Source organism: Sebastes umbrosus, chromosome 2 (genome assembly GCF_015220745.1).
Source record: "Sebastes umbrosus isolate fSebUmb1 chromosome 2, fSebUmb1.pri, whole genome shotgun sequence".
NCBI lineage: Eukaryota > Metazoa > Chordata > Actinopteri > Perciformes > Sebastidae > Sebastes > Sebastes umbrosus.
In genome coordinates this window covers 30407537-30435360 of record NC_051270.1, presented here as the reverse complement: position 1 = coordinate 30435360, position 27824 = coordinate 30407537, and the positions used below count along the sequence as shown (strand labels likewise).

At 40.3% G+C, this 27824-nt stretch overlaps 3 protein-coding genes, 1 long non-coding RNA gene and 1 other non-coding gene across 8 annotated transcripts in view; 3 read left to right on the top strand and 2 right to left on the bottom strand.

Moving 5' to 3' along the window:
* pde8a (phosphodiesterase 8A) overlaps window positions 1-7570 on the top strand; it is a 52122-nt gene extending 44552 nt beyond the window's left edge. For all 4 annotated transcript variants that reach the window (XM_037795348.1, XM_037795372.1, XM_037795356.1 and 1 more), the window contains 6 exons: window positions 60-258; window positions 2023-2240; window positions 3083-3215; window positions 4129-4293; window positions 4436-4565; window positions 5402-7570. In XM_037795348.1, coding sequence (XP_037651276.1) covers window positions 60-258; window positions 2023-2240; window positions 3083-3215; window positions 4129-4293; window positions 4436-4565; window positions 5402-5508 — 952 coding nt within the window. In that variant the 3' untranslated portion in view covers window positions 5509-7570. The remainder of the gene's footprint in view (window positions 1-59; window positions 259-2022; window positions 2241-3082; window positions 3216-4128; window positions 4294-4435; window positions 4566-5401) is intronic.
* A 1848-nt stretch (window positions 7571-9418) lies between these two features.
* LOC119503585 overlaps window positions 9419-27824 on the bottom strand; it is a 28404-nt gene continuing 9998 nt past the window's right edge. Inside the window, exons 2-3 of the long non-coding RNA XR_005210347.1 lie at window positions 27584-27586; window positions 9419-9463 (exon numbers count right to left, since the gene is read on the bottom strand). This is a non-coding gene — a long non-coding RNA (uncharacterized LOC119503585). The remainder of the gene's footprint in view (window positions 9464-27583; window positions 27587-27824) is intronic.
* On the top strand, window positions 11478-19254 carry LOC119503567 (KH homology domain-containing protein 4-like). Its single transcript, XM_037795411.1, has 14 exons — window positions 11478-11736; window positions 12568-12835; window positions 12934-13053; window positions 13192-13265; window positions 13775-13827; window positions 13976-14172; window positions 14636-14844; window positions 15264-15324; window positions 15606-15663; window positions 15876-16111; window positions 16511-16615; window positions 17232-17314; window positions 17399-17517; window positions 17926-19254. The coding sequence occupies exons 1-14, from the start codon at window positions 11708-11710 to the stop codon at window positions 18054-18056; spliced, it is 1743 nt and encodes a 580-aa protein (XP_037651339.1). The 5' UTR covers window positions 11478-11707; the 3' UTR covers window positions 18057-19254.
* LOC119482844 lies at window positions 14411-14542 on the top strand. The gene has a single exon (XR_005205560.1). It is a non-coding gene; the product is annotated as a small nucleolar RNA SNORA47 (small nucleolar RNA).
* Window positions 19407-27001, bottom strand: LOC119503545 (fibronectin type III and SPRY domain-containing protein 2). Its single transcript, XM_037795391.1, has 13 exons — window positions 26909-27001; window positions 26361-26623; window positions 25834-25929; window positions 25254-25487; window positions 25061-25083; window positions 24457-24578; window positions 23296-23460; window positions 23018-23152; window positions 22658-22811; window positions 21843-21976; window positions 21190-21325; window positions 20924-21100; window positions 19407-19704 (listed from the first exon to the last, which is right to left on the bottom strand). Exons 2-13 carry the CDS (start codon window positions 26610-26612, stop codon window positions 19455-19457), a joined length of 1878 nt encoding a protein of 625 aa, XP_037651319.1. The 5' UTR covers window positions 26613-26623; window positions 26909-27001; the 3' UTR covers window positions 19407-19454.

Genomic DNA, 27824 nt, shown 5'->3' with positions numbered 1-27824 from the left:
GCTACCAAAGGAACCTGAGATGAGTTTATGTTAAACTACCATGCTGAATCCTCCCGCAGGCCTTTGACCTACTTGGGCATGAAGATCTTTTCCCGATTTGGGGTCTGCGAGTACCTGAACTGCCCCGAGGCCACTTTGCGCTCCTGGCTACAAGTGATTGAAGCCAACTACCACTCCAGTAACTCCTACCACAACTCTTCTCATGCAGCTGATGTCCTGCACGCAACGGCCTATTTTCTCGGCAAGGAGAGGGTCAAGGTGAATTAAGAAATAATAATAAAGAACAGTGTTTTAAAACTACATGCCAAACTTGCAAAACATACCACAAGCTTTGCTTTTAGAATGTTGCAGCTGGTCCATAGTTTAGGTTTAATATGTGGTTTGTCTATTTGTCTTTTTAGTTTTATGTGATATTGAACTAAATATCTTTGGTTTTGGAACTTTTTTTTTGGACTAAACAAGCAATTTAAAGAGGTCACCTTGGTTTCTAGGATGTTGTGATTGCCATTCCCCAATATGTATTACTATTAATAGATACTTTGTGAATCAAACGGTTAAGCAATTAATTGAAATTATTGACAAATTAATCTATAATGAAAATAATCATTAGTTGCAGCTTTATTACCCATTATTAGCTTTTATCAGGGAAGCTCTTGAAATAAGTCTCAGATCACTTAGCTGTTATTTAATGAAATATATGAATTAAGTTGCAGTGTTAACTCTGTTGTTACAGTTTTTATAGTGGGATCGGTGTGATACCAATCCCATTAATTCCCAATTAATGCATTTTTCCTGCTTTTTCCTCTGTGTTTGGTCAGTATGCTGCACAAATGCTCACTTCTTTACATGCCTTTTTATTTTATCCTTGCAATATGTTGAAGCCACTCTGCCCATGGAGCACTGTTAACAACTGCTATTTCAAAGTAAACGCTACAAACAAAAGACGCCTCCTAAATACTTGAATTTTCTGGATAAGTTTGATTTTGAGAGAAAACAAGATGACAGAATGGTAGTTCATGAGAAGATCTGAAACTACATGGCAGTTACTGATTTTAGCATTAGCGTGAGTTAGAGGCTACCATTCTTTTGTTTACAAGTGTTCACTACTGCTTTGGTTGTGGGCCCAAACACCTACGGTATGTAGATGTTGGGATGTTTTACTATCAGGCGCAGCTCTCGACTCAGTCTTGAGCGTCGTGTGTCCCGTCTGAGCCGACGTTATTCAAGAGAGTCGTGGTTTCGGCCCAAGTGTGTCAGTGGCTCAGTAACCGGTTGAGGCCGTGCACCGGCTAAGCTGATTACCAAACTGTCTATTTCTGATCTCACTGGAGTGATCTTTCATTGGCTTAGCCAGTGAGCTGTGAAGTTACATCACCCAAGGTTAATGAATCCCTGGAAATCTACAGACCGGTTAGCAGGTCTGTTCTGTTGCAAATTAATTTAGAAATGAGGAATTATTTTGAAGATCTCTTTTTCTATACTTATACTTTTTAATCAATTTTATTATCAACTATTTCTGTTAAGTTAATATTTTAAAAGGATTGCTTCAAAATTAGGTTGAAAATTTGATTAGAAAAACTACAATGTTCTATACACATCCAACAGAATGAGGGATTCTCTGTATTTGCTTGATCTAGTGCTTCATTATAGCTGTATAATGCTGTATGTAAATATAGTATATTGACATTTTACTATCAGCCAGATGTGTTTGGTATCTTGGGAAAGCTTGGGATCCCCTGTAGATGCAGCAAAATGAAGTGAACATTAAATATTTTTATCCTAATAATAAATCACGACTGCCTTTCACAATGTAGAGCTACTTCTTGGTTCAACCTGCAGGCTAAACTGGATGCACGTCACAGTTGTGTTGATAGCGGGATGTGACATGTCTAGTGAATGTAGTAGAAGGTTATAGTGTGCCAACTTTTGGCCTATAGTTTATCATTCAGAACTATTGACCAAGGTGGTAATATGATAAAGTTAATTTTAATGCCCCAGAATCTGTTCAATCTGCCCCAACAGCAAAGTTTGGATCCCATCGACGAGGTGGCTGCCCTGATTGCTGCTACTGTGCACGACGTGGACCACCCCGGCCGCACTAACAGCTTCCTGTGCAACGCAGGAAGCGAGCTGGCCATCCTCTACAATGACACCGCTGTGCTAGAGAGCCACCATGCAGCACTGGCCTTCCAGATCACTACAAGAGATGATAAGTGCAACATCTTTAAAAACATCGAAAGGTAGGAGATTCATCACACGAGAAATAGGTCACCCCAAAAAATTGAAGTTGTCATTATCTGTTGATGTCTTGACTGCTCACAAGATCACCAAACACAAAACTAAACTTAGTCATTCTCCTAAACTATTGAAGTTAAGTGGATGTAGAAGTCTGTAGCAACAAGGCTTAAAATACCTGTCAATACAAAGACCTCAAGTAGTCTAATTCAACCGTGAATCAAATAAGTGCATTAACCTCAGTGTCTCCAAAAGAGCTAAACTAACTTAAGATTTTACTCACACAGGCTAGATAATTACTATATTTTTTATTTTGGGCTGAACTATTCCTTTAATTTACCCCAAATGAGATGAATTTGCTGACTTTTGTGCCTAAATTTGATTTAAGCGATTGCACTTGAAACCCAGTTGTATGAACATATTTTGCAAACTCTGCTTTACTAGATAAACAATATACAGAATATTTGTATATGTCAATTCCGAAAAATTCCGAAAATTCAAATTGTATGTATTGTAAAAAAAATGGCTTGTGATGCAGACATCACCTGAAGCATCATAAGGGGATAAGCTAAGTCTGCATCATGTGCCAATGAAAGCAATACTGTGTGTGTGTTGACAGTGGCGGGGTAGTAATGTGATTTGAGTCCCAAAGCAGAATAGCTCACATGTGCTGGTCCCCTCAGAGGGGGAAGGTGAACAAAGCATCCATTCATCGCCACTGTCACTGCAGTCAGAAGGGGAAAACTGTTCACACGGGTTTCCATGCTATTTACCACACTGTCATCTCACTCGCTCTGTTTTCTCTTCTTCTTCTTCTCTCTCTCTCTCTCTCTCTCTCTCTCTCTAGGAACGAATATCGAACATTACGACAGGCCATCATTGATATGGTGCTCGCAACTGAGATGACCAAACACTTTGAACATGTCAACAAATTTGTCAACAGCATCAACAAGCCACTGGCTGCTCTGGAGGAGAATGGGGTGAGATTAAAAACACTTTTAAGTGTTTTTTTTCTATTTAGTACCTGTATAGAAATAGTGGTTCTAATTTTAGCTTCTTTTTTTTTTTTAATAGATCAGCGTTGTGTGTCAGAGCAGGAGATACACACAGGAGCATTCACACACTAGATAAACACAACTATTGTAATCTCATTCTGTTGCAGGATCACACTCAGTCCAACAGCAACAATAGTTTAAGAGCTTGAGAGATGATGATACTGGTTCAGGGGACGTGTGGCCTGTTGTTGCCTGTATGGGCACAGATATCTTTGTGGGGAGAGAATTTTACAACTTGGTACCATCTTTCTCGTCTGTGTGTGGAATGCTCAACAGACATTTAAAAGTCGTCTTGCCCTTTAAAGGCAGAAAAGAGTTGATTCGTCCCTGAATTCTGATACTGAATATAGCCACTTTCAGAACATTTAAGTGTTTGATATAAATTGTAATGGAGTTTAAGTTTAGTTGATTAAAAAAAAGAAGAAGCTATTTGTGTCACATATGCTTTCATTCAGTTGACCTCGAGACTTAAATAAAACAGAGCCCTCATTCATCTCCTCTTAACAAAATAGACCTTCTGTACTTTGCTTAACATAATTGTCATTGAATTGAATCTTGAAACATACAGTGGGCTGCAAATCATGTGACTGAACGAACCATGCTGCGCTCTTTTACATGCAAGTGTTGCAGGAGCCCGTAATGAACACTCGCTGAATACTGGCTCTCCTTCTCCATAAAGAAAACCTTTATCTTGTGCACAGACACAGTCAGTTATTTTTGAAGTTGTTGAGACGCTGAGTGTGTGTGCGCTGTAATGGGCTTTCTTTTTTTCCACTAATAAGTAGAAATTGAGTTGTCTCCGTGCTAATGGTCTGCTTCTGTTTTTTTTGTTTTTTAGGGAAACAATGATGAGGAATCTGCCAAAAGCATTCTGACATCCCCTGAGAATCGCATCCTCGTCAAGCGGATGCTGATTAAGTGTGCAGACATCTCCAATCCATGCAGGCCTCTGGAGCTCTGTATAGAATGGGCCGGGCGCATCTCAGAGGAGTATTTTGCACAGGTAATTAGAAAAAATATAACGTGGTGTTGATGGTATGGGGAGATGGATCCAGCAGGTAGCAGCTGCACTGTGTTATGTTTTTTTTTATAATTCATGTATTTATTGTATGTGATGATCACGTCTGCTGTCGTCTCTGGTGCAGACGGACGAGGAGAAGAGGCAAGGTCTACCGGTGGTCATGCCTGTGTTTGACAGAAACACGTGTAGCATCCCAAAGTCCCAGATTTCCTTCATAGACTACTTCATTACGGACATGTTTGATGCATGGGATGGTAAGACTGCACAGCATGATGCAAACACTAGAGACACATACCACTGTAAATCTGCATAATTAGTTGTATTTGTTGTCAACACGGAGTCTTATTGAGATCCAGTCTTTTTAAGAGAGACTTGTGTACAATAGTGGCATAGACAAACACAATTCAAGCTGTCAAATTAGCAACTGAATTTAAGTATCATTATCCTTTAACAAAAATACTTTTATACCTACATGTGTGCTAAATCTGAGGGATGCACTGATTTCATACACCGGACCAGTATTAATACCGATGCTGACAGGGGAACACTTCATTTCCTGCATTCTGGGGAATTTTATGCACGAATTTCTGCCAAGTTATGGTGGAAATATCTTTATTAATGTAAAGAAAGGGTGACAAATCAAAAATAGAATTAATATATGGTGCTGTAAGGCTCTCAGTCATTCTGTATTGCTTCAAATATTTATTCTCCTGGAGATAAACTTTTCTCATTTATTGTTATCCTGTTATATATTATACTGCATGCAAATAACTGCATGATTTTTGCCCAAAACTGCATGTGATTATCATAAAGTGGGCATGTCTGTAAAGGGGAGAATCGTAGGTACCCATAGAACCCATTTTCACTCACATATCTTGAGGTCAGAGGTCAAGGGACACCTTTGAAAATCGCCATGCATTATTTATCGGCAGATATCCTGAGTTTAGGTAAAAGAGAGAAAAAGTTGGATTTGTGCATTCCTACTAAGTCTTTCACAAAAAATGTATTAGTGAAATAGTGGTGTTGATTTGAAAAACACACCACACCGTCTTTAAAACAAAAGGTTCAACTTCTTTTGTTGTCTCTCCAGCTTTTGCAGACCTCCCCAATCTTATGCAGCACTTGGACAACAATTTCAAGTACTGGAAAGGCCTGGATGAGAGGAAGCTGCACAGCCTGCGACCGCCTCCGGAGTAGGCGCTGCCGTGTTCAGCCCTGGGACTCTGCGGTCCGGGGCAGCCCTCCTCTCTCCTGCTGGGGCGTCTTTCTCCCTGCCAGCCCAGCCAGCCAAAGGGCCTCCTCGCCTTCACTCTCCTGCTTCTGTAGTACGCCGAGCGTCCACATGTCCGTCCATACAGAAACTACAGAAGGACTTCCTGACGGGCAGTTGCAGCAGTAACATTGCTGGCTTTAGAGAACTGTGACAAACAGACACGGACACACAGCATCCTTATGAACTTCTCGTGCCTCAGGCATTCGCAGTGTAGCTGGTCAAGTGACATGACTGAGAGAGGGTCCTTGCAGGCCTCCTGGCAAAGCATCCGTCCCCTAATTACCACGTGGGCCCTCCTGTCTGCCTGTGAAGTTGCTGTTTGAGTAAAAACTGCCTGTTTACTGAAGGAGCGAGCAACACTTGAGGAGTGGCCTGGATATGAAGGTGCCCTCATCCACGTCAGGCCATATAATCACCTTTGACCTCCATCCCTGTGCTCGCAGCAAGGCAGGACTGCTCCTTCTGCCCCTGGAGGCCACACCATGAAAGAACACTCCACTGCTTTTTTTTTTTTTTTTTTGTTGGTAATATTTTCATGTGTCCTTCAGAAACACATCCGAGTTGACACGTAGCTGTCATATCAGACATGCGGGAGGGGATGCTTTCGTTTTGGGTCAGGGAGTGGATCTTTAGGCCACTGCTGAGAGACAAAAACCTCAACATCATGATCATAGGTAACTAATTACAGATGATTTGGTATGTTCATTTTTCCTAGCTGTTCCATATTTTCTATATTCAAATTCATAAATGAATTAGTTGATGAATAAGAACAAAATGAATTTCAAAAAGAGAGAGAAAAGCCAAAGCTGATGAAGACAAATACTACTATAACTCTCAAAAATTCACAATTATTATTCATATGAAGCATTACCATATTAAACATTTTTATTTTCTTATCAAAAGTACAGTACCAGTTTGAATGAACACTTTTGTATTGCACTGTAAACAATATTAGAAATGTCTACGTCTCAGTGATTTGTCCAGGGATGGGATGTTGCATTGTAGAATAAGCTGTTATTGTTGATCATCAGGAGTGTGTGTGCGTGCGTGTGTATGTGTGTGTGTGTTTGTGTGTGTGTGTGTGTGTGTGTGTGTAAGTATGGGTGCGTGTGTGTGTGTGTGTGTGTACGTGTGGCTGCATTTGGGTTGTAGGTGTGGGTGCGTGGGTGTATTCATTGTTGCAACAATCCCTTACTCTTGGTTTAATGCTGTAAACCGCTTGACATTTGACAACAGCAGAAATATGTGAAAACATTTTGGACTTGAAAATTTTTTCTCCCAGAAATTTTTGTATCTGGTTTATCCTACTGAAAAGACTGCCTTATTTTATACAATATTTATACAGTACATCCCACTGTGCAACTGCAACGGACATCTGGAGTTTTTATTATAACATAGTCAGAAGGTTATGTTCAAGTAAATCTCAATATTTTTATAGACAATGAATTTTACACTGGATTTGCAGCATATGAGATCAACCATTATAGCTATCTGAATACCTGTGAATTGGATGGTCACACTTGGCGTGTATACAGAGAACTAAATGGTTAAGAAGGATGTGGATCGCAGAGTTGTCTATCACTGTCTTTAAGCAGCAGTCTCCTAGAGGCCAGCTTGCATTGATTTTTGATCAAACATCATTCTATTTTGGCCACTTGTCCAACATCCTTATGCACAGACCCAGGGAACGGCTTTGTGTTCAAGGCTAGTTTCAGATTAGGATACTAATATATGTTAAAGATTGTTGCTTATTAAGAATATTTCCTCTTTAAACAGTATATAAATGCCATAACAGCTAAGCAAATGATGGTTAATAAGATGTATTGACCACGGTTATCTTTGTTTCTCTCTTATGACAGAATTGTACACTCAATCAGGGGATTTGTTTGTTCCTTCTGATTCACATCTTGGTCTGAAGGCACGGAAAAAAATTTAGAAACTATTCAATGAAAAATAAAATAATGTCAATTATAAGTTTGCAGTCTATTTCCTGCAATGATTCAACGTCTGTCCTCCTTACTTGTGTCATCTTTCTCTGTCTTCTCATTCTTTATTAGACAACAATATGCCTTATAAATGTATCTAATATTTGAGTCTGTCTGTCTAGCTATCTAACTACCTATTTTAATAGAAAGTTTTCAGTTTAAAGGAGGCAGAAGCTGCATCTCAAACTACATGGTAGCGGGCTCAGACATCTACTGTACCTAACATAAAAAGGACAATATAAAACAAAATTAAATTCATTTCTTTTTGCTGAGATGGTACATCGAACGAATCCGCTTTTCTTCTTTCAGAATACCAGATTTCTACCGGGAGAGGAACAAGCAGTAAGAACAGTCTTCTTCATCTCTTCGGGATCACTCCTCATTTATCATTTAAAAAAAGTTATTTTTAAAGAACACAGTAAAGCATAACAGACTGCTTAGTGTAATGAATTGATCAACGGTTGCCTATGAATTCAACTTTTCATTTATAAGAAGAAAAATATGTTATTTCTTCTTTCAAAAGATAGATATTCTCACTTTAAGGTTAAGGGAAAGATCAGGGTTTGGTTTAAATGACAAGTACTTCATTAAGGTCAGAAAATGATTGTTAAAAGAAGACAATGTTGGCTGTTAGTAGGAAATGGGAAATAAACAATGGTCTCCCATGTCTAAATCACTTTGTTGTTATCAATCTACCATAACCTCCTCCCTTCAAGGTTTTGCATTACTAAAGACGTCATTCAACTTCCAAATTCATTCCTGGCAAACGAGTCAATTGACACTGCTGCAACATAGGTTGTTTTAAGCATTTGAACGAACAAATACTTTATACAAATTTTTCATTAATTTATAGTCCGGTTTGATGGGTGTTGTTGTGTATTTTCTGCTCCACGTAACATTATTTGGCAAAGCGGAAAATCAAGAAATTAATGAGTGGGCTGCATTTTTTTCATGCAGCACTAAATATGTTTGAACGTAGTCAGACTGGCTTTCCATTCAACGAAATTGCCCCACATTCAGCTCTGAAAAAAAGGACGTGATGTAACGGTTCTGATGTAGGTAATGAATAGCCTAAATATTGAGCTGAGCGATCAATCACAATCTGTGAGAGTGATGCTACGGTTTATAGTCTGGTAGTGTAATGTACTAATAATACTAAAGATTTTTCTATTTCTAAAGACAGTACATTGGTAGTTTTGGCTGCGGGTCCTATTTTCTAATATTTCGCAATGCCATCGAATGCCTGTCTTGATAAAGCTTGATGGACTGAAAAAAAACAGGGACAAGATTGGATCGTGGCTAGAAGGTAAGACGTAAATTGCAAAACTTTCATGAGATAGTTAAGGTTAGGCATTGACCTTGAATAGTTAAGGTTAGGCATTGACCTTGAATAGTTAAAGGGACTGTTTGTAAGAATCAGACATGCTTGTTAACAGCGACACCTGTGGCCGTTAAGTCAATGAAAATCAGCGTCGGGCTCGCGCTTGCTCGCTCTAAATAGACATGAACGAGCATCTCTCAAACCAGTGAGGCGACACACGTCATCTAAAACCACAATATCACTATATATTTCACCTGCTTGGCAGTAATGTTAGCTGACCAGACAAAGGTCTCTCCATGAATCACTGCTGATCCTAGTGTTGGCTTTTCCTGCTTCAGCCTCCCAACCGCGGCCGGATGGAACAGGGGAAACGCCGGCACCCGGTCGGAGACAATAAAGTAACTCGCGGCGGAGCCCCGTCACTTCACAAGACACGGAAAACCTCTGTTGGTCTGGAGGAGCTGTAGCAGTTATTTCTGCACAAACGTCCACTGTACATTCACTAGATATTCTCAGAGCTACGAAGTCTTCTGCAGTGTGTAGTGTGCGCGCATGCACGTGAGGTGGAGCGAGCTGAGACAAGTAGGCAGAGGAGCAGAGTACAGCAGAGACTCCGGCCCTGGAGACCAAAGCTATGGTCTCCTCTGCGTCCTCCGACAGCGGCCAACACTGTTTTGCAAGACGGGCTTCACTAGATATAACTTTGTGGTTTTGGTGTTCCGTGTAGTTTGTGTTGAAGTCTGAGTCTGAACAGCGTAGCCACACGTGAGTGCGCATATGCGAGTGCGCATGGGACACCGACCCGGATGATTTATACGTGTTAGAAGTTACAAACAGTCCCTTTAAGGCTAGGCATTGACTTTGAATAGTTAAAGGGACTATTTGTAACTTTGTACGCGCATAACTGTAGCGGGTCGTCACACATGCGCGCCCACATATGCGCGTTCGCGTGTGGCCGCTGCCTCTCCAACTCTGCCTGCCTGCCTTCGCTCAGAGAGCGTGCGCGTTCTAAGCTCGCTCCACCTCTAGACGTGAACGCGCGCTCACTACACACTGCAGAAGAGTTAGTTTAGCTCTGAGAATATCTAGTGAATGCACAGGGGACGTTTGTGCAGAAAAAAAATGCTGCAGCTCCTCCAGACCAACAGAGGTTTTCCGTGTCTTGTGAAGTGACGGAGCTCCTTAGCTAGTAACGTTACCCTCTCGTTACCGACCGGGTGCCGGTGTCTCCTCTGCTCTCTCCGGCTGCGGGCGGAGAGAGCAGGGAGACACGCTGCAGAGCGCCGCTGCTTCAGCCTGCACTTAGGCAGGAAAAGCCAACACTAGGATCAGATCTAAATCATGTTCATGGAGAGACCTTCGTCTGGTCAGCTAACATTACTGCCAAGCAGCTGAAATATAGAGTGATATTGTGCTTTTAGCTGACGTGTGTCGCCTCACTGTTTTGAGCGATGCTTGTTCAGGTATATTTAGAGCGAGCAGAAGCGCGAGCTCGACGCTGACTTTCGTTGATTTCACGGCCACAGGTGTCGCTGTTAAGAAGCATTTCTGAAAGTTACAAATAGTCCCTTTAAGGTTAGGCATTGACTTTGAATAGTTAAGGTTAGGCATTGACCTTGAATGGTTAAGGTTAGGCATTGACCTTGAAAGGTTAAGGTTAGACATTGACCTTGAATGGTTAAGGTTAGGCATTGACCTTGAAATGTTAAGGTTAGGCATTGACTTTGAATGGTTAAGGTTAGTATAGGTTGTCGGGCAGCGGGTTTCGTGAGAGATTTTGCACCTTTTTGCAATTTACGTGTTACCTTCTAAACATGACCACAAGATTAAAACAAGTCCCCGAAGTTGTCGTACTATCCAGGACAAAGTTTAATATAATGTAGGCTATTATATAAATATATAAGAATGTTGTCAATAAACCAATCAAACCAAATAGTTGAATAAAGGTGAACTCTGAACTGCGAGTCGGCTGGAGTCGGCACAAAAACAGGAAACTGTAATCCTGTATACTGGTGAGTGGAAGTGTTATGTCACTGTACCTTTAATGGGGGGCCCAGCTGCTCTTTATTGCCCCAGGTAGCTTCATCCGGCCATGACCAGGAACACATGAACATGGGGGCCTAATCATTTTGGATTTTCAAGTTTAAATTTACCAAAAAAAGCCTAATTTCTTTGTATTTATGAAAGAAATGGAATTATATCTGTCAACAATTTCTTCCTCATAAAACAAAAAAGCAATGAAAACAATGAATGCATGCAATATCTTTAAAGTCTTTAAGTGAAATTATTGTCATACTTTTTTTTTTTAATTTTATGTTGGTTTTGTTTCATTTCTGTTGTCCTTTTATGTTTGGCACAGCTCTTTGTTTATGTTTTCGCTATGCTTCTTTTGTATTTAAATGTTTTTAATGTTTTCTGATGTTACTGTGTATACTGTCATTTTGAAACAAAAAAACAAAAACATTTTTGATTTTTTTTTTACACTTTATCATACATTTTAAAGCAATTTTATAATAATCCTGAGCCAAAATAATTTCTAATTATGTACAATTATAATGTGGATAAATTACCTGACTCTGCTATCATACTTCGCCATGGTTACATAACATGACAACAGCTCAACTTCCGGCAAGTCAGATTTTGCGACACGTCGTCGGACTTTGCGACACGTCGTCGGACTTTGCGACAGCTCGTCAGCAGAAGTGGCCGGCGTCAGAGCAGAGCAGAGCAGAGCAGCAGACTGATGGCTCCCGTCGACCAGCAACAACTACACTACACACTGTTCTAATCTTACTGCAGCGTTAGTGGAGTGGTGCTATGTCTTCAGGAATGACTGGACACACACCGTAAGTGTACCTGTAGTTAGTTTATTGTTAGTTAGTTAGCTAACAGCGCACTGCATACCTGCACCTAGCATGCTAAGCTAACGCTAGCTAGCAGACGTTGTTGCGGCCTGCTAACAGGTGTTAGCTTGCGGGGTATCACCTGTGCTGTCTCCTCGAACACTTCATTCCTTCAAGTCGTAAATAGATGTATTGGTAATGTAATCGTCCATAAACAGGATCCTAGCTTGTGAAGGTAGCTAGCTCAGCCTGAACTACAACTAGTATCTAGTAGCTCACTGTGGCTGTTTGTTAGCTTAGCTCACAAACAGTTAACGCATGTTTATTTGGCGCAAAATACACACAGTGTTGTTAGCTTCATTAAAACAGACACATAGTTTATCAATGAAAGACATTTTAAACTCCATTTTAATGTAACTCAGTAGTGTCACACTGTTATTGAATGTTTGCCATCATGTGTATCCTGATGTTCTGGAGGGTTTCACGTGTGTAAGTAGGTTTAAACAAAACAGTTTAAGAACAGAGAAATAAGTGTGCAGGGTGTTAAAACATGCCACCCAGACACCTTCATTTAGTCCTCATCACAGTGACCAACCATCCCTGTTTTTGCTTTGATGAGTCAATCATCTAACTCATTACTACTAAGTTGCCATTTTAATCTTGAAGATGTTTCGCCACTCATCCATTCAACAGATCTTCAAAAATGAAATGGCAAGTCCATTATAGTAATTGTACTTTTATGGAGTTTTTCTTGTTGTTAAAAGGGTGTAGTAAACATGATTTTAAGTACACCTATTTATTTGTCTGTTTGTTGTTTTTCTCTTTTGTTTTCAGGTGCCTAACCAGCCGATGGGACAAGACAACCCTACCTAAACAGAGTGTAGATGTGAGGCAACAGAGGAGTAGTGAAAATGCAGCCCACTCATTATCAGGAGTCGTCAGTACTGCTGGTTCAGAAGGCACAGTTTCCCAGCCGGCACAGACAGGAGAGAAGCCAGCGCCTCAGGGAGGAGTTGAAATGGCTGCGGCCATGGCTGCTAAAATAAATGCCATGTTAATGGCAAAAGGAAAGCTGTTGACTCCTCCACCATTACTTGCAAAGGTGAATAATACTTGAACAGCTGTAGCAAATAACTGTATAATACATCTGGTTTATGGCTTCATTAGAGGGCTTACAGTTTTCCTTGTCATGTCTTTTAGACCCCTCCAAGTGTGCCTGTGTCAAACACTACAGAAGAAATGGTGATCACAGAGGTTGACATAAACGATGTACCGATAAATTGCAGGGACCTTCTTACTAAAGGCAAAACACAGGAGGAGGTAAGTGGAAAGAGGCTATGGTAGTGTTGCATTTGACACGTGACATTAGGTTAAGAAAGGTCTTAAACAGCTTTAAATAAACACATTCTCCGTGAATCCCTCTTATGTCTTAATCAAATTTTCTATTACCTTTTTCAGATCCGACAGTTTAGTGGAGCAGTCGTCTCAACGAAAGGTCATTACATGGCTGAAGCCGAAAAGGGAAAAGCAGGGTATGTACTCCAATGTACCAATCCCAATCTGAGTACTTTAATACTGGGTATCTACTGATACAGTGTCCAACCCAATGCTTATGTTTACATCAATGTTGATTAAATATGTATCTGCTGTAGCGTACTATTTAGCTCGGTACATTTCAATTTAAGACATGATCTTGTTCCTGCCAAAGCAATATTCCATATATTAAAGTTTCACATCACTCTTAGAAGAATGGCTAACTTGATACCAGATGATAGACTAGATAATGTTATATATTTGTTTAAATGAAAAAGAAAAAGAATCGCTGTACTACAAATCTTTGCAGTTATAGTGATAAGCTGTCTTGTTTACTTGCTCATTGTTCACCAAGAACATCTCAACAGATTTACCAGGAGTGCAATGTCCATCTTATAAAAATAAATCAATCACTTGCCATATAAAATTGATTCTTGATTAAACAAATGTTTGGAAGAGTGCAGAAGTTATGCGTTGTCCATGACATTTCTGATTTGCTTTCTTTTAGACAAAGACCTTTGTATTTGCATGTCCAGGGAAAGAACCAAGAGCAGGTCAATAGTAAGTAGCACCTTTTAAAAATCTGCTCAATATGCAGTCTGGCATTATCTTCATCGAGTCTAATTCACAAATGTTGTTATCAGTCTGAAATCTGTTCTTTATGGCTGATGTGGCTAGTGGCTGATTGTTGACTTTTCTGCAACATCAGAGGCTGTGCTGAGAATAAAGGAGATCATCTCTGAGGACCTGTTGAGGGCCTCAGCAGCATCAGGAGGAAAGCTGCCTGTAATGCCTCCACTCACAATCTACCCTCAGCCTCCTCGCCCCGTCAATACTACACCCCAGCCACGGATGTCCAACACCAACTCAGTGCCAGGACATCGGCCTGCAGCTCCTCATTCAGGGGTAGGCAAGACATGACGTCTATATTGAAGTTCACCCCTCTGCAAGTTGTGGTGAAACCTCTTTAGTTCCTTGGGGATTCATTACTAAAATGTTACCATGTCAAATATTTCTGCAATGCGCCTGGTAGGAGGGATTTACACCTCTATCAGCAGATCTTTGTATACAATTCATTATGCAGCTCAGTCTTTTGTGTTGAATATTGTGACTTCTAATTGTGTCAGAGTTAGGATTTTACAAATGGAGGTTAAGAAAGTGAGGCAAATGAAGACCATGTTGCCTTCACTGATACCCACCTCCCAAATTAAGTAGCAGAGAGAACGTCCCTGGTCTAAAGGGAAAAGCCTTGGATTTCTGCACCTGCTTACAAAGCCGTTTTACTTCTAGTCAAACTTAATACAGATGTCAATAAACAACCTAAATATGCAGGGTATAATAATGAATCACATTTTTCCCATATCCTCAGAGTTTTGTTCACACAAAGATTTTTGTGGGTCTGGATCAGTCGTTGCCCTCGTTCAACGTGAATGAAAAGGTCGAGGGTCCGGGAGGTTCGTACCTGAGTCACATCCAGACAGAGACGGGGGCTCGAGTCTTTCTCAGGGGAAAAGGGTCTGGCTACATTGAACAAGCATCAAAACGAGAGTCTTTTGAGCCTCTTTATGTCTACATCAGGTATGTTCATTCCAAATGCTCACCTTTTGGCAAACTTTTCAAGTTTTCTTTTGGGATTAGTTCACCAGAGAAGGAGATCCACAGGCACACAGCGGGGGTTAAAGCACATTATATACAAATATGAGCTCAGGGTCGAACAAGACCCATGTTTATTTTAAAAGGAAACCACAAGAAAGGGATTTGATTTTAGTTATTAACAGAACATCACTTGACCTGCTTGGTGTAAATATGTTATTAGTCTGAATTAATGAAGTCAACTCAAATTTAAATACATGTTGCCAGGTTTCAGTTTTGGTTCATTTGCGACTTAAATAGCTATCTAAGAACCTGCTTGCATATAAATCCTAAAATCTCTTTCTGTTAGTCATGTCTTGAGTCTGTTTCAGCATATTTAACATATGGACCTTTGTGTGTTACAGCCACCCAAATTCAACTGGATTGGAGTCAGCAAAGAAACTCACAGAGAGTCTGCTGGAAACTGTAAGTTCATGATAATAAATAAAGTTGTGAGTTTAACTGAATTACACGAGAGCCTAATGGGAGGTTAAAGAAGGTGAAACTATTAAAGCATATGGTTTTCACTGATACCCACCTCCTAAAGTGAAAGTGGTAGTGTGAACCACCTGATCTCCAGAGATAGGTTTTGAGTGCTCTGCACCTACCCACAATGCAACTCAGCTGTCAAAAAAATAAATCAACACAGCCTTTGTGGATTTGTTATCTAGCTCCTTACAAAGTTTTTGTTTTCGTTCGCTCTCCAGGTGAGAGAGGAAAGTGCCCGTATGGTGACGATGTACACAGCCACCGGCTCAACACAACGTGAGTATTCTTTTATGCCTTGTAACTAATTCCAACAAGGTGACCAATTATCAGGTACTAGCTGACTGCATTCTTCTTGTGGTGATTAATCATCCCATGACGTCTTTAGTGGCTCAACAATAGGTTGAAATAGTACGTCACAGTTGTCAAAACACCGTTATTGATTCATGTAATATATGCTATTAACTCCACGTTCTATACTTTCATTTCAGCATACGCAGCACATGGATTTCCACCTAATAGCAATTACTCTAGCCAGGGGTCCTGGTATAACTACCCAGCAAATGGGTATGCTGGCGGCTATTCAGCGTACTCAGGAGCCAGTGGTTATTGGAGTAATGCAAATGGTCCCCCAAGTCATTCTAACATGTCGACAAACCCTCCATCTTCTCAGGCAATGGTTCAGTATCCGGTGTGTCCTAGGAAACCGCATCCCTATCTCGTCGAGGTAATTTCCAAAGATTGAGGCTGCCACCAATTATTGTTTTCAGCATTCACGTATTAGTTATTTTGTTGATTGATTTAACCTGTAAAATGCTAAAATATATATTTATTTTATGATATGAGGCAGGAAAAGCTGGTAAAATATTTTAAACAATACCATATTTAATTGGCATTATTTAGTCAATCATCTAATAGGTTGGCCAGTTAGTAATTTCAGCACAAGTTTATATCTACACACACACTTCATAAAACTTCATGTTAAATGAGCTCATCATCTATGGAATAATCTATATCATAATGTTGTCAGGATACTTGACACCTTTTTGAGACCTTTTGAGGAGTTTTAGCTTTTTAAATCCTGCTGCTGCATCAGTGTGTCTGTGTTGGTTTTGCTCTACTGAAGGATCCTGGCAGCAGTGAGACAGTGGAGCCCGAAGGATCTTTAAACAGCCCCCCTGACTCAGGAAGTCCCAGACGTCATTTCCAGGAGGGGGTTAAGGAAGAACAGGTTAGCTACTCAATGATTTACCTTCAATGAGTTACTGCTGGCAGTTTAACTGAATCGTCACTGCTAAACTACAAAAATCATAGAAGGACACACAATTATATTCCATGAAATGATGGTTTGAAAAGTATCAAAGTCAGTTTGTTTATCCTACATGCACGCTATCTCTGTAGCTCTCTTGCCCATTTTTTACACTAGTTGAGTAGTGAGTCACACAAATGTTGTTTAAACATTAAATTACCATCCCTAATACAAATGGCCGTCATACAAAGCTCAGCAGTGTTTTTTGACCACAGACATGGGTTTTAACTGCGTCACTGTGTTGGTCTGAAAACGAATACAACACTGGCCATATGGAAATCCCCGACATTAACTATCGACCCGAAAAGCACTTCAGGCTCCGTCAAATTCATATCCGTGTCTGTTATGAGACATTTATATGTGACTTCTCACCCATTCAAATAATTATTAAAAAGGTTTATTTTGAAAATAAAACCTAAAGCCCTAAGCATTTGGAAAGGTTTTCACATGATAAAGAATGTTTCCTATGTATCAAACCATTTTTCTTTACATGTTACATTTTTAAATTGTATTAAATGTTTTGTACTTTTCCGTTTAGCCTCCCAGCAGATCTCCAGAGGCTGCTCACCAAGAGTCTGCACTTCCTGCCCCCAGTGTTGGAGAGGAGAAAGTAGTAGAAAGGTCTGTTAATGGATCTAATTTCCCTTGTATATTATTCTCCATGAACCTTGTGTGGTGTAGATATTGATGTTTTTCTCGCTTCAGGATTCTGATGCCTCCACCGCCACCCTTCTTTGTGGCTCCTGCCCCTGTTGCACGTAAAAGGCCGAGAGACGCAGTGACAGAAGAGCCCGTATGTCTGCCCGGCAACGCCGCGTCAATGGGTATGCATTTCTTTATCTCCAAATATTCTGAGAGCCTGAGTACTCAGGCATGTCTGTTGCATGAAATGGCATCTCCCCCCATGGGGGAACCGGGGGAGAAGTGGAGACCTATGTGACTCTCCACTGGTAGAACCCACTAACATGCCCTTCTTGTATATGTTTTTTGTCTTTCCCCTGTTTTCTCTCTCAACATGTGTTCCTGGACCTGCCTGTAATGGATGTGTGCTCTGCTGCCGTTTCATTTGATATCTTCCCTCCCCTGGCTGCGGATCAAACAAACTCCAAACCCACCGCTAACATGGGGCTCCTCAATGGGTTTCCTTTTTTGGTTTCTCTCCCCCTCTCTCTCATGTCTCCCTCCTTCTCTCTACTTCTCTCGCTCTCTCCATTTGTATTGTGCCCTTACAGGTGTTCAAGAGGAGGTGTACGAGAAGAAGTCTAAAGTGGATGAAGATGCATCAGGCCTGGTGCCCTACGGAGGAGACTCCTCCGATGAAGAGGAGGAGAGGACACGCAGCAGTAAGACAGATTACTCATAACCCCTGCCCCATCCCCACAGTCCAGGATACCCACAGACCCAAAGTCTACTTTCAGTATATCAACACAGTTCACAAACCCCATAAAAGGAAAAATCCACCCTCACATTCTCATACACTGTTTTAGAACTATACCAGTGTTTTACCCCATTTACTACAGAGAAAGAAGACATTATCGCTGCCCACTTTCCAAGCAAAATTTGAAATGTTTCCTTTACATCGAAACAGACATCGTTCCATCTCCATATGGCACTCGGGGACACTTGTTTGAAAATCCTGGTACCACTTTATGTACTGACATCCATTTTAGGACAAAGCTTCATACACTGTCAGATTGACAATCGTTATATAGCATTAATGTAAAGTACAGATGATTAGTAGAAGTAAGCAGGCTGAAGATGCAAAAAACACTGGTATGGTCTTTGAATTATCACCCATTTCTGATGTTTGGTGCTTTCCTGGACTCTTGAGGAAGAAAGGTTTTTATTTTCTTGTCCTTTGCATTGTGTTCTTCTGTTTTAGTTATTTTTTGTTTTAAGTTTTCTCCCAGAATGCCTTTCTGTGACCCCTCACACAATGGGTGTGAACCTGATGATTGGTAGTCAAAGGTGCCCACCTATATAGCAACTGTAAATATCGATAGCCCGGCTAGTTCTTTGTCATTATGTTTGTTGCCACATGACTTAAAATGCAGCACATCTTGTGGCTTCATGCTCATTAGGGAATTTCGAGGTTATAGTTTTAGAAAATACAAATTTTTTTTTCCCTTTTTATTACTGTTTTGATGGAAGCCTTTCTTTTTTACTATTAAGGGTCTGACTCTAAAAACATGCACTTACGAATCTCTTAAATACAGAGATATTTTTCTGTTGACAAATATGATATTAAACAAAATATTCACTTTTAACAGTGGAAGTATTCAGGGTGGATTCTTCCTTTTTTTTAAGATGTGAATGCAATTGTATAATAACTACAAATGGATTTTTATTTCTTAAAACAATTGTTTCATTTTTTTCAAAGCATCTTTTTGTTAATCGAATACAAGCCCCTTATTTCCTTTTTTGAATTTAAATACTTGGTCGGCTGCAGTTACTGATGCTATAAATACATATTGTAAAATTCAGTGAAACTTTTTTCTTATATTGGAAAATGGTGTATGCCTGTTCCCATGGAATACTATAATAAAAACACCTGAAAAACATTATCGTCTTCCCACACTTTTTATACTGCCCAAGAAGGTCGAAAGATGTCTTTTTAATGTGTATGAATTTGGGTGTTCACAATGTTAGCGTTTTTCTTTATTGGGTCTGTAACAAAGAACTTTGGTAAGTAATAAAAACAAAGTTATCTCACTTACTTCCAGCCCTGGGTTTTATTCCATGTTAATACGGACTGTTGGTGTCAGATGAACGCGTACTCAGGAGCTTCTATACCGTTGTGTACAATAAGAAATCCTGGGTTGTCCAGGCCAAAGCAGGGGTGGACATCATTTCGGAGGTGACAGTGGAAGGTGTGTAGGTGTTGTTCCAGATCCACATTAAAAAAGGACAGAGTGCCCCTCTCGTAGTCCAGAGCCACTCCTATCCGCACTGGGTTCACTGTAATCCTCAGGTCAGGACTCAAACCGTTGTGCAGAAACTCATATTTATGTCTAAAAGGGGGGAAAAGGACAACATTATGATTGTGTAAAGCAAAGAAGTTCTAAAGCTGTTGTGATCAACATCCCACTCTGTCAGCCATTAGTAAAGCAGATGCTGTATCATGAGCCAACAGCAGGATTTCAAATAGCTGCGGATTAAAGAAAATGTGATTGTTAAATTGCGCGTAGGCAGGATCAGCAAGAACATACCCACAATGGGGACCACATCCAGGGCTTGTGTGATATGTCGCTCTGAATGACTTGCTAAAATGTGACAGTTCAACTGTCTTGCTTTGTTCCAAAAATAGTTGCCATAGCAACACTTATAAAGTAACAGATATTCGACTGTGGGCTTTTCTACCTTCAATAGGCTTAGCTTTGCACGAAGCGGATGCACAATTTTTTTTGCTTAGGAAAGGAAAATTTCTGGTGGCTAAAAATAAAGTCTTGGCCCAGTTTCCGTGTACTGCAATAGTAGTCCCTCGGAGGATCAGCTTGCTAATTCTGGTATCAAAAATCTGCATCTACTTGGTCTGTGTAGTCCAGTGAACATTGTCCCCAGCTTGTATAACAAATAGGAATAACAAGTAGGCTGTAGTTCATCAAGAGACTGAGCAGAAAACCACGGCTGCTTTGAACCTTGGGTTTGTTTACAAGTCATTATTTAGGTTCCCACAGACCCCACTGCTGTATGTCTAAAATTAATAATATAATTCAAAATCAAGGTCTTTCCTTGAAGTACTTTTTCTTTTCTTCTGACCCTATTAAAAACCCAACATGTAGAAAAGTATTAAGGTGGTAACCCTTCCCTCTGCCACAAACTGACGCTGATGAAGACGACAAAATATATGGAAATGACCATAAAGCGTTATTACTACAGCAAACAAGGAATATTTCACGATTTAGAAGTTAAGGGCTATGCAAAAACAAATATTTATTACTTTTGTTTGCTTAAAAGTCACTTACAAACAAAGAGAGATGTACAGTATCTTATCCTGTGGGATGATGTTACTTATGTTTGGGGTCAGTAAGTTATAAAACTTCAATAACTGAGATCCTAAAAGATTTATTTGGGATTTGGGAGTAGTTCCGTTAAAAAGTGGTGTCGACACCAATCAGACAGAGAGCATATGAAAATCCATTGTTTTACAGCTGGGGTCTCCAGGACCCAAAACGGAAAGTTATTAGTGTCCACAGTTATGCTATTTGAGCAGAGATGGTGCACTGTTACCTGGTTGGAGTGAGAATGTGTCTCATACACCAGGAGGTGTTGTTGGCTCCGAGGTACGTGTTCCTCTCCGTGTCCTCGGATGCAACTCCGATCCTAAATTCCGTCCCATCGTCCACCTCAACTTCCCAGTAGTGCCGGCCTCGCACTGGGATCAGATCCCCCAGGACAGCTACACATCTGTACACACACACAAAGTCTTATTTTACACTATTTTTAAAAGTTCTCATTATCTTTTGTCACACAAGCAGCCATTGTATATACTTTACCTGGTAAAGGTGTTGTTATTATCTAAGCCCATAGCGCTGATTGGCAGCTCCTCGTCTCCATAAAAGATGGTGAAGCCGTCTTCAGAGATGGACAGGCAAGGATGGGCAGTGTCCTCCAGGAGGTGGAATAATGTTCCTGCACAGGTAAACAAGCGTTAGTCATCATATGAATGTGGAAAAAGCGTGATGGAAAGTAAGTACATTTACTGAAGTACAATTTTGAGGCCCTTGTACTTGATGATTTCCATTTGATGCTACTTTACACTTCCACTCCACTATAATTATTTAACAGTTTAGTTATTAGCTACTTTTCAGATTAAGATTTTTTTTTTAATAAAAAAAAAAAGACATCAGAACTTAAAATATGATGCTTTTTTTTTTTTAATTGAACTACCCAACACTATATGAAGAACTAACACATCACTTTGTTAATGCAGTGGTTCCCAACCTGGGAATCAGGATCCACAAAGAGGTTGTTAGATGAATCTAAGCGGTCGCCTAAGGCTATTTTGAGTACTTTTACTTTGGTGCTTTAAGTACATTTTGTTGCTAATACTTGTGTACTTCTACTTAAGTAAAACTTTGAATGCAGGACTTTTACAAAAAGTTTTACCAAAAGTCCCATGAACAGGCTGATCCCTGGTGCTTCTCACCTGTTGTGGAGACAGTAATAACTTCACTCCGGTCGCTGGGCCCGCCGATGTTGACTGCTCTCACAGAGATGAGGTAACGGCGTCCTGTCTGCAGCTGGATCAGACACTGACAGGTGGGCACGGCTACTACAGACCTGGAGGATTAACCAATAGGACAGAAGGCTGATATCACTTCCTGTTTAAATATACTAAATGATGACAACTGTTTTTTGGATTGGTTTTATTTCCATGCCTCTACCAGAGTTGAAAGCCTTGAAATAACATACTTCTGAAATACTAAGTGGATTAATGGGGTGTTTAACTAAGAACTTTGTCATATTTGGACCACAGTCCTGTTTCAGTTAATACAATTTAGGCTCCTCTATGCAAAAAAAAAGACAGACTGTTCAAATAAAAGGTTTGACTAGATGAAAAATGAAAATGACCCCAAATGCGAGGACTGTATTCTAGCTGAGTCTAACAGTGCTGCAGGAGCTGAAGCTAAGAATAGATTTTCTAGGACAGTGTGTCTTGATTCAGCAGCTCTATAACCATGGGACCTCAAAAATCCCAGGCAAGCACTAACACAAGCTTGTTTATGGATGTATTGAAGCAAAAGCCTTATTAAAAGGGCCGGCCGGTGCAGATAAACATCATGGGGCTGCTGCATCTTTGAAGCTCTGCAAATCCAGTGGAGCATTTTTTTTTTTTTTAAACTGAGCTATTTTTAGTTTACCTTTGTGTGCAAACTCTATAAAAAAAACCCATTAAATCTTGAGCTTATTTCTATGTTGAATGCGTCAACTGCTGGTGTAAGTTAATAAGACAGTTCTTACTCAGTAATGCCGCTCTCTGTGCCATTAGTACCCATCTCACTGAGCTCCACAGTGTAGGAGTCCACAGGGTTGGTGTTCCCGGACTCCCAGCGGATCAGAGCAGCCTCTGGGCAGCTAGTACACTCCCTCTGCTTGATCACTGGAGGCGACGGCACTAGAGAGAGAGAGAGAGAGAGAGAGAGAGAGAAATCAACCTTTTAGACTTTGTTCTCTCTAACATCAATCATGTGAGGATGTAGTGATTACAAAATAGAGAACAAAAGTGATTTTAGGAGACATCCTCAGACAACAGCACAGTTATTTCAACTGTCACAAGTTTAATGACTCCTCATGTCGTTGGAGGAGTGCGACATTTATTACCTGTCATGTATAAGGCCTTCTCGCTCGCCGGGCTGATGCCTGTGGTGTTGGTAGCAGTCACCCAGAGTTCATACTGAGCGTTGGGCAGCAGGTCTGTCACAGTGCAGTGGGTCTCCTTCACTTTCACATTGCTCACTGAAAAAAGCCAGCACAGATTTAAAAATGTGTACCACCACCACCACCAGTATCCTTCAGAGAAATCAGAGACATCAACAGATACTATTTCAACAGTAGATGGTGTTATCATGCAATGTGAATGTGCAGTCTCTGTGTTATACCATGTGGTGCACAGGTGCTGTCTGCCGGCGTGTCCTCCAGCACTGGTCTGTAGTAAAGCTCGTAGTACTCCACCGTGTCGTCGGAGAACAAGCTCCAGCACACACGCAGGGACGTCTGGGTGCCAGAGTTGGGCATCTGAGGGTTGATTACCGGGGCAGATGGAGCTGTTTATACATCGGAGAGACATAATCGACACAGTTTTGTTATCAAGTTATACCATCAAAAGCATTAAGACAACGGCACTAGGGCAGTTTTGAATAAAAAGTGATACGAAAGCTTGTTCTAGTTTAAGCTCAACACTGACACCTTTGAGCTTTTATTTATTATTATTCTTACCCGCAAAACAGTGACTTTAAATATTCCTACCTTGCTAAACACAAACAGGACAGTTGACCAGAGATTCAGACATGAAAGTGTAGTGTATAATACACTGATATAAGCTTTGGTATAAGCTCAAAAAGGAGTTTTTCTCCCTCACGTTATGCCTTTATGCCTCTACGGGTTAATTTCTGCTATTTCTTCTTGCTCAAATCTTCACTTCCCATGCAAGTCCCTACATTCACAATTCTGATTTCACCACATCTGACAAATGCTCTTTATGCTCATGTCCCTCAGGTCAAATCAGCCCTTAGATGCTGTTATTTAAATATCATTGTAATCCTATCATTTTGTGTTTCAGGCCTACTAACCTCCCCATCACCACAATTACCTCCACAATGTTCAGAGAGATTCAACTGAGAGTTCCCATCATCCACCTGATGGCTTTACACCACCAGCGGCATCTAGACTCCCATCTTCTATCTTCACGTGGGCCTTTGCTTAATGAATCAATGGGGTCTAATCACCACAGTCTCTTGTAATAAATATTGTTATAGACTTACAAATGTTCTCTCCTTCTTGAACAGTCTTTAAAACACTAAATGGGTGGTAACAGTGCTGTGTGCCTGTTCTCTCACTGAGAATATCACTTGATTATTGACACAGTGGCGGTCACTCTGTGTAAAACAACACAAAGCTAGCTGGTCTAAGGTGTCAAAGAGCACAATGTGTCGAAGACAACTTTTCAGATATTGACAAGAACCTTCACCTCTGTGCTGTAATGACACAGTCATTGATCGATGGGTAGTAGGTAACCTGGGAGAACTATGTGTAAATCAAACCTGGAACAACATTGATGGAGTCCATCATGGTTTTGACATCCGACATGTCAGCGAGTGGTGTGTTGAACTCCAGACGTGTAGTCAACGTGAGGTCAACATCCTCTTTTGCAAACTCCTCGATTCTAGTGTAGAACAAAAAGTAAAAACAAGCTCTAAATAATAAGATTCAACATTTATGGTAAAGCAGCTTGGGTCATGCCGTTCCTTTTCGATCAATCAAAATGTAGTCAGTTTGACAAAAAGATCTTCAAAAGCTTAAGGTCCACTTACTAGCTTTTACTGGAGCATTTTTGTGGTCTTCTGCAGAGACTGAGCAAACTAAATGCGCTGCAAAAAGCTAGTAGGTGGACCTGTAGTACACACTTTTATGTCAAAGTATTTTTTTCAAGGCCAAGAATTTACTTTCATGCTCAAAATGTGAGCATAATATTACTTAATAATAATAATAATAATAATAATATTAGTTTGAAACTAAAGGCAAAAAATCTGGAAACACAGTATTAGCCCAGTGCCATTCATTGTTAGTCTTTTGAAATCACACTGCAGTCACGGCCAGTGCAGGGTCACACTATGAGGCATACTCACTGAGCAGCTTCATAATTACCTTTTAATGGTGGGCATAACTGCCTGTCAATAATGGTAAATTGAACAAAGTAAATAAATGTAGAAATACTAATCAATACTTCATATCCCTGATCACATTGATCAGGGCTATGACAGCTACTGGAACCATTTATTATCATGTGTACAGCTGTAACCTGCATCTAAAACACACAAGAACACAAGCTATAGGACACCTTGAGGAACAGCCTCTTGTCTTGGCTGCGGTAGACCTCCTGGGCCGACTCAATGAGCTCCTTGGAGGCGTCCATCGCCTGACCACAAACCAGCAGCTGCTTGTACAGGCCCTCCAGCTTGCCCTTCTTCTCCTCCTCCAGTCCAGCCGCCCTCTCGTCATATCGCTGAGACAACGTCTGTAGCACATCGTTGTAGTGCTGCTCCAGGTGCTGCTCCTGACGGCCAAAATTCTCCTGTAGAGTACATACATTTATATGATCATAGTTAGAGGTTTACACATGTGTTACGCGTTAAACTGAATATGGAAAGAAAAGAAAAACGAGGAGAGGATGACAGATCAAGGGAGGCAATGAATGAAATGGATGTGTTTGACTCTTGAGTTCAGGCCCTCCAGCTGACACACATGGACTTACAAAACTGGAATCTGACATCTTGAACTTTATTTCTGTCTTTGAGTTTAATAAAACAAAAATAGTAATAAAAGAAGTATTCCCAAAACGCCCACAGAGACATAAAAATAATAAATCAAATGTCAAAACACATTCACTAAACTGAAAGTCTTTTGAGAACGACATTTACCTCCACAGTGAGAAAGATTTCCTCCAGATGACTTGCAAAGTTTTCCATCTCAGCAACCTTCCCTTGCAACTTATCCCTTATGGTGACCATCTCACCCTGAAAACAATTGAAAGTCATACGTCTTTCTCTTTGTAATTCAAACCAGTAACAAACTTTTTTTCAGCCTGTGCTTTCAAGACTTTTCTGCTTATGTGGCTTAGTAGAAAACTTCCATGTGGACAGCTCCATCTTCTGGGAGTAAAGCTACAAAGAAATCTGAAAGTATAGATGTTACACAGTCCTTAAGTGACATGAAATGGCCATTTTGGGGGGAAATAACAGGATTTACAGTTGTCAAGAATAATGGCGTGTGTTTTTCCACTAATTTCTAGGGGTGCTGGTTCTGTATTTATGCTGCCATTTTCACCAAGTCCCTCTAAAAAGTGATTAAATCCCAAGAAACCATTGTGGTTGAACAGTAGTCAAATAAAATAAGAAAAAATGTTTCACTCATTCATCATGGGCCAAATCTGTGTTAGTGTCCTCACCTCAGTTTCTCCCTCTTTGAACACATTGTCATCATCAAGTCCATCTTCTGCCCCAGTGAGAGATGGGAGGCTGTCCTCACAGGGCTCAAAATGAAGGGACTCGTTGGTGTCAACAGAAAACCTCTGGAAGGTGGAAACTCCTTGGGTCGCCCTCCCTCCTCTGTCTGCCATGGTGGCTCTGCTTAACTCCTGGTGCTCAGCTTCCTCTGCAATCACATCCAGTCTGCCTCCTCTGATCTCACACAAGTCCATGAGGACAGGGACTGTGGGAGGACAGAAGGTTTACGATCCATTTATGATTCAAGCTTCTGATAAAAGATCAATTTACTTCAGCCCTTTTCTGTTCTTAACTATATCAATCTGTATATCAACAACATTTCAGAATAGTATTCTAAAACAGTCTGCATCCAATAATAAGTGAACACAATGAACACAAGAGAATATGAGCTCTCAAAACTACACTCTTCATACAAACAACTTGCCTGTGCAGAACTATCTGTTTGTAATTAGATAATCAATAGTGAATGAGCAGCTAACTGCATATTTACCTGGATAATTCAGCAAACCAGTCTGTTCTAAACAGACATTTCAGGCCAAGAGTGGTGTCCGACAAGCCAGCTCTGTAAGCAACCCAACCCCTCACCCTGAAACAGGGACAGAAATAGATGGGACTGGGATTGCTCAAATGTCATAGGCATGCCAAACAAACACCCATACAGGAACTTAGCTATTTATTGAATAAAATATACAATTTAGACTGATTATAGGCCTCAGTTTGGTTAACACTGTAAACTTGTAAAACTTAAAACCAATTTTATGCTATGATTAGGAGATGGAATTCCCCTACCATGTGACTCAAATGTTAAAGTTGAACGCAATACAAGGGACATCATGGTGCCTTCAGGACTCCTCGTAAAATCCAACAGAAACTCTTTTGATCATGCAGAAATATCTAAATTATGACCTCGCCTGCTCTTTCATTGAAATAAGAAGCTGCATGGCATTTGTTTCTCTAACTGTTGCTTTGACGTTAGAAATCAAGCAAGACTTGTTGTGCACGAAAAGGAAGATAACTGGGGAGAAATTGCTGTGCGATCAATAAAAGAATTAGATTTTTTTTTGGCTAAATAATGTGCGCAAAACTACAAGGTTTGCATTGTGTCCTCTATCTCAACATTTATTATCAGCTTATGTGATAAAAAACGGTAGATTTTTAGTGCAACTACCTTTGTTTACATTTTATTTATTACATCTACCCTACCTATTTTACAAGTGCAATTACCTCTGTTTACTTTTCATCTATTTTTATATGTTTTACTTCTAGTGTAACACTTCTGTTTATATTTATTTATTACATCTACCATACCTATTTTACAAGTGCAATTACCTCTGTTTACTTTTCATCTATTTTTATATGTTTTACTTCTAGTGTAACACTTCTGTTTATATTTATTTATTACATCT

Excerpts from the sequence above, each read along its gene's own strand:
- LOC119503567 (XM_037795411.1), top strand. The coding sequence starts at position 11,708 with ATGTCTTCAGGAATGACTGGACACACACC. Across the intron at positions 11,737-12,567 it reads GGAATGACTGGACACACACC|GTGCCTAACCAGCCGATGGG; the intron begins GTAAGTGTACCT and ends TTTTGTTTTCAG. Across the intron at positions 13,828-13,975 it reads GAACCAAGAGCAGGTCAATA|AGGCTGTGCTGAGAATAAAG; the intron begins GTAAGTAGCACC and ends CTGCAACATCAG.
- LOC119503545 (XM_037795391.1), bottom strand. The coding sequence starts at position 26,612 with ATGGACTTGTGTGAGATCAGAGGAGGCAGACTGGATGTGATTGCAGAG. Across the intron at positions 21,977-22,657 it reads ACAGAGAGCGGCATTACTGA|GTCTGTAGTAGCCGTGCCCA; the intron begins GTAAGAACTGTC and ends TTAATCCTCCAG. Across the intron at positions 21,101-21,189 it reads AATAACAACACCTTTACCAG|ATGTGTAGCTGTCCTGGGGG; the intron begins GTAAAGTATATA and ends GTGTGTGTACAG.